This window comes from Egretta garzetta, unplaced genomic scaffold, assembly GCF_000687185.1.
Source record: "Egretta garzetta isolate BGI_Z169 unplaced genomic scaffold, ASM68718v1 scaffold300, whole genome shotgun sequence".
Taxonomy (NCBI): domain Eukaryota; kingdom Metazoa; phylum Chordata; class Aves; order Pelecaniformes; family Ardeidae; genus Egretta; species Egretta garzetta.
Genome location: NW_009258271.1, coordinates 144675 through 148119, shown reverse-complemented (window position 1 = coordinate 148119; position 3445 = coordinate 144675). Strand labels below are relative to the sequence as shown.

At 50.5% G+C, this 3445-nt stretch overlaps 1 protein-coding gene across 11 annotated transcripts in view; it reads left to right on the top strand.

Annotated features, from left to right (window-relative positions):
- Positions 1 to 3445, top strand: part of DAGLA (diacylglycerol lipase alpha) — a 72707-nt gene that overhangs the window by 33284 nt on the left and 35978 nt on the right. For 10 of the 11 annotated variants that reach the window (XM_035889737.1, XM_035889733.1, XM_035889709.1 and 7 more), the window contains 2 exons: positions 1190 to 1328; positions 1875 to 2086. In XM_035889737.1, the coding sequence (XP_035745630.1) occupies positions 1234 to 1328; positions 1875 to 2086 (307 nt within the window). In that variant the 5' untranslated portion in view covers positions 1190 to 1233. The remainder of the gene's footprint in view (positions 1 to 1189; positions 1329 to 1874; positions 2087 to 3445) is intronic. The other variant, XM_035889745.1, reaches the window with a different exon arrangement.

The window sequence follows — 3445 nt, the reverse complement described above, 5'->3', positions numbered from 1 at the left end:
AGCAGAGGGGCACAGGCCAACGCGCGGGGGCTCGGGCCCAGTGCGGGGGCTTGGAGTGGAGGGGTGCGGGCCAACGTGCGGTGTCCCCCGGTCTGTGGTAGCGCAGGAGGGTACAGGTAAGAAGTGTGATGTGGTTTAGGGTGTGGAAGAGAGGAAGAGGAATGACTGCTGCCATCAGGAGATCGCTGGTGGCTGTGGGCAGACCGTGCAGACGCGATCTCGGACACCAAAGGTTGACAAAACCAAACAGCAGTCAGGGTTGTGGGTCATGGCTGGCGTGTGTTGTACACGAGATGCGGAAGGGAGATAGGGTGTGCTGCAGGGAAGGACTGAACCACTCTGACGCGGTGGACTTGGACTGGAGCAGAACTGAAACGGTGTGGGAGAGCTGTGTTGGGAGGAGGTGTCTGGATAGCCCTGTGCAGTCTCGTGACTTATACCACTGCTGTTGCTTTTTTAAAGGGTTTTGTGAAGCTTTAAAAATAGGAGTACAAACAAAATAGGAGGGGGGAGGGAGCAGCCAGCTCCTCAATCTTCGACTTTCTAATTGTTAGTGCCTGCCGGGGCCGGTGTGAACACAAAGGAGATGTGGAGCTGGCAGGGTGCTTCTGTGCAACCCATGGTGGAGTGCGAGATCTCCTAGGAGCTCGCTCCTTCAGCTGTTAAGTGCCTGCTGCTGGGAGCCAGTCAATAGCTTTCCCAGATCCTACCACTAACTGCTAATGGGTATTTTGGCTTGCGGAGCCAAGTGAGGAAGGGAACTGTTGGACAACAAGAAAAAGAGGCAGGCAGCAGGTGTGCCTATGGAAGAACGCGGTAACAGGGCTTTCTTGAGAGTTGAGGCCAGCATAACCTGTCCAGAGCACCCCACAGCGACTGCTTCCCAATGTGCAGCCCTAACCGGATTCCAGGTAATCTTGTGAAGTGGAACTGGGCGAGTGGTGATTGCGTTCAGGGAGTTACACACCTGCTTCACCTAATACTTCCCACTCTTTAAACTACACATTCCTCTCCTGTGCTCTCCTTCTCGGGCATGCCATGCCCCCTGGTGCTGGAAGGAAGAAGCTCTGGCATCTTTGGTGCGAGATAGGATAACTCTCAGGTGCAGTCCTGCTGGTGTGGGGCTTGGGGGGCTCTCCCGAGGGGGTTGGAGAGGGTCAGCAGCATCTTTCATTCTGTTCTTTTCCAGGAGGTGAGTGTCGTGACTGCTGAACTTCCTCAGACCCGCTAGCCATGCCAGGGATTGTCGTGTTCCGCCGTCGCTGGTCTGTAGGCAGCGATGACCTGGTTTTGCCAGCCGTCTTCCTCTTCCTCCTGCATACCACCTGGTAAGTGAGAAAGGCAGAACGATGGTTTGAATTCTCCCATGAATTCTTTTTGCTATTCCTGTTTCTTGCAGCTGTAATTCTTCCCGCGCTTATACATGCGTCTGGAAGGTTTGTTTGGGGCATTTCAGACAGGCACCAACATATTTCCAGCTTCTGGTTCTTTGGATAAGTTCTATTCTAAGTTCTAGTTCCAATTCCAAAGAGGGAGCCTGACCAGAGCTTCCTGCATCCTCCAGTGCTACCCAAGGTTATCCACTGGACTCTGGGGCTGTGTTTCTGTAGAGGGGCTCAGGAAAAACAAAAATTGGAGTGGCAAATCCCATGGGGTAATGTGACTTGACACAGATCATCAAAATGTTCTGTCTGGGGTAGCAGGGCCTCTGGATGGCTTGTGGGGAGGAGATGTCCAGACCAAATGAATATTAATTGTAAATAGCTGTGGGACACTGAGGCTCCTCAGTAGTTTTGTGAGGAGAGCTGGTGTGGGATATTACATGCAGCTTTCTTTGGCTTACTGCTGGTAACAAGCTGGTTTGTGACTGGCAGGTTTGTGATCCTCTCTGTGGTGCTCTTTGGGCTGGTGTACAACCCCAACGAGACCTGCTCGCTTAACCTGGTGGACCACGGCAGAGGCTACCTGGGCATCCTGCTCAGTTGTATGATCGCAGAGGTGGCAATCATCTGGCTCAGCATGCGAGGCAGTATCCTGTACACAGAGCCGCGGGACTCGATGCAGTATGTGCTCTATGTCAGACTGGGTAAGAGGCAGCGGCCTGAGGCCTCCTAATGACTCAGCCTCCACACTGCCATCTGCTATCGCAAAAGACTTCTCTCCCCACACCCTGACAAACACACAGCTTCTGAAAGACATCCAGATGGCCACTTGTATGTGATATGCATCTGAATACATCACATCTACGGCACCCTGTCATTGCTGTAAGACTTCCATGCAATGCCCCAAATATCTTTCTAGCAAACCTTTAACTTGTCATCCTCATTGCGATGCAGGTACATCCTTTTCCTCTAACAAAATATGCTCCCCTTCTGTCTCGCAACACAGATCTGCCACAGTGAGATGCATCTACACCTCTCCCCCACCTTTTTTTCCACACGTTTTCCTGTGATACAGGCATATGTCTGTGTAAATCATGGTGGTTCTGACCCCGAGGCATGTGCGTGTCCTTGCCTGTCATACGGACACTTCAGTCTACACCCACCTACCTTGAGACGTACACTTGACCTCTTGACTCACATGTGATGCATCCCTCCGTCCAGCAGCCTGCACTTTGGTACTCCACCTCCAGGCACCAGGAGATAAATAGGTTTACCACCTGCTCGCTGGTTGCATCCTCTCTCTTAGAGTGCATATTTGCCTTCCTAAAAACATTTCCTGTCTCGCTCACCCACCAAGAACTAGACCAGCAAAGAGATTGTTCCTTGATCTCTCATCCAGGGCTTCCCTTTGAACTTGTCTTCCCTCCTCTGTTCAATTGTCTTCCAGTTGCACAAACTCGATCAGATTTTTTTTTTCTGTGCTGAGTGAAGATTTCAAGAGAAAAATCTTTTGGAGGTGCAGAGTCAAGCTCACTCTAAACAAAGCCTCTCACGGTTTTGCATCTCTGGTTTTGCTGGATTGTTCTCATGCAGAATTGGCTAAAATCGGGGTAACCTTGCGTGAAAGCTCTGTCTGGGAGACATTTCCACCTTTGAGTGCTAAGTGCAAATCATTAACATGAATAGCAAACAAATCTTTCTCTCCAGTTTCCCAGACATGCTGCAGTCTCCCTAGAGAGCGTGTAGAGCCTGACAGTTTGAGTAACACTGTGTTAAAACCAGACTAAATGGGGCAAGGGAGGTAGGGAGAATCCAAAGAGCCATTTTCCTACCCAAGAATCATCCGGTTTTCTTCCTTGTCTGCCTTAAACTAATGCAGGTGTTCAGGATCTGTATTTATACCCTATCTTGGGTCTCATATAGGCTTGTTTCATGGGGCTTTTTACTCTTAGTGGCTTCATCGGTTCTGATGATAGAAATAGGAGTGTGACCGCTGTGTGGGCAAGGTCCATGTGACTGTCCCATTTTAAGCATGTGCTGTTCAGTGCGTGTGAATCTAGGGA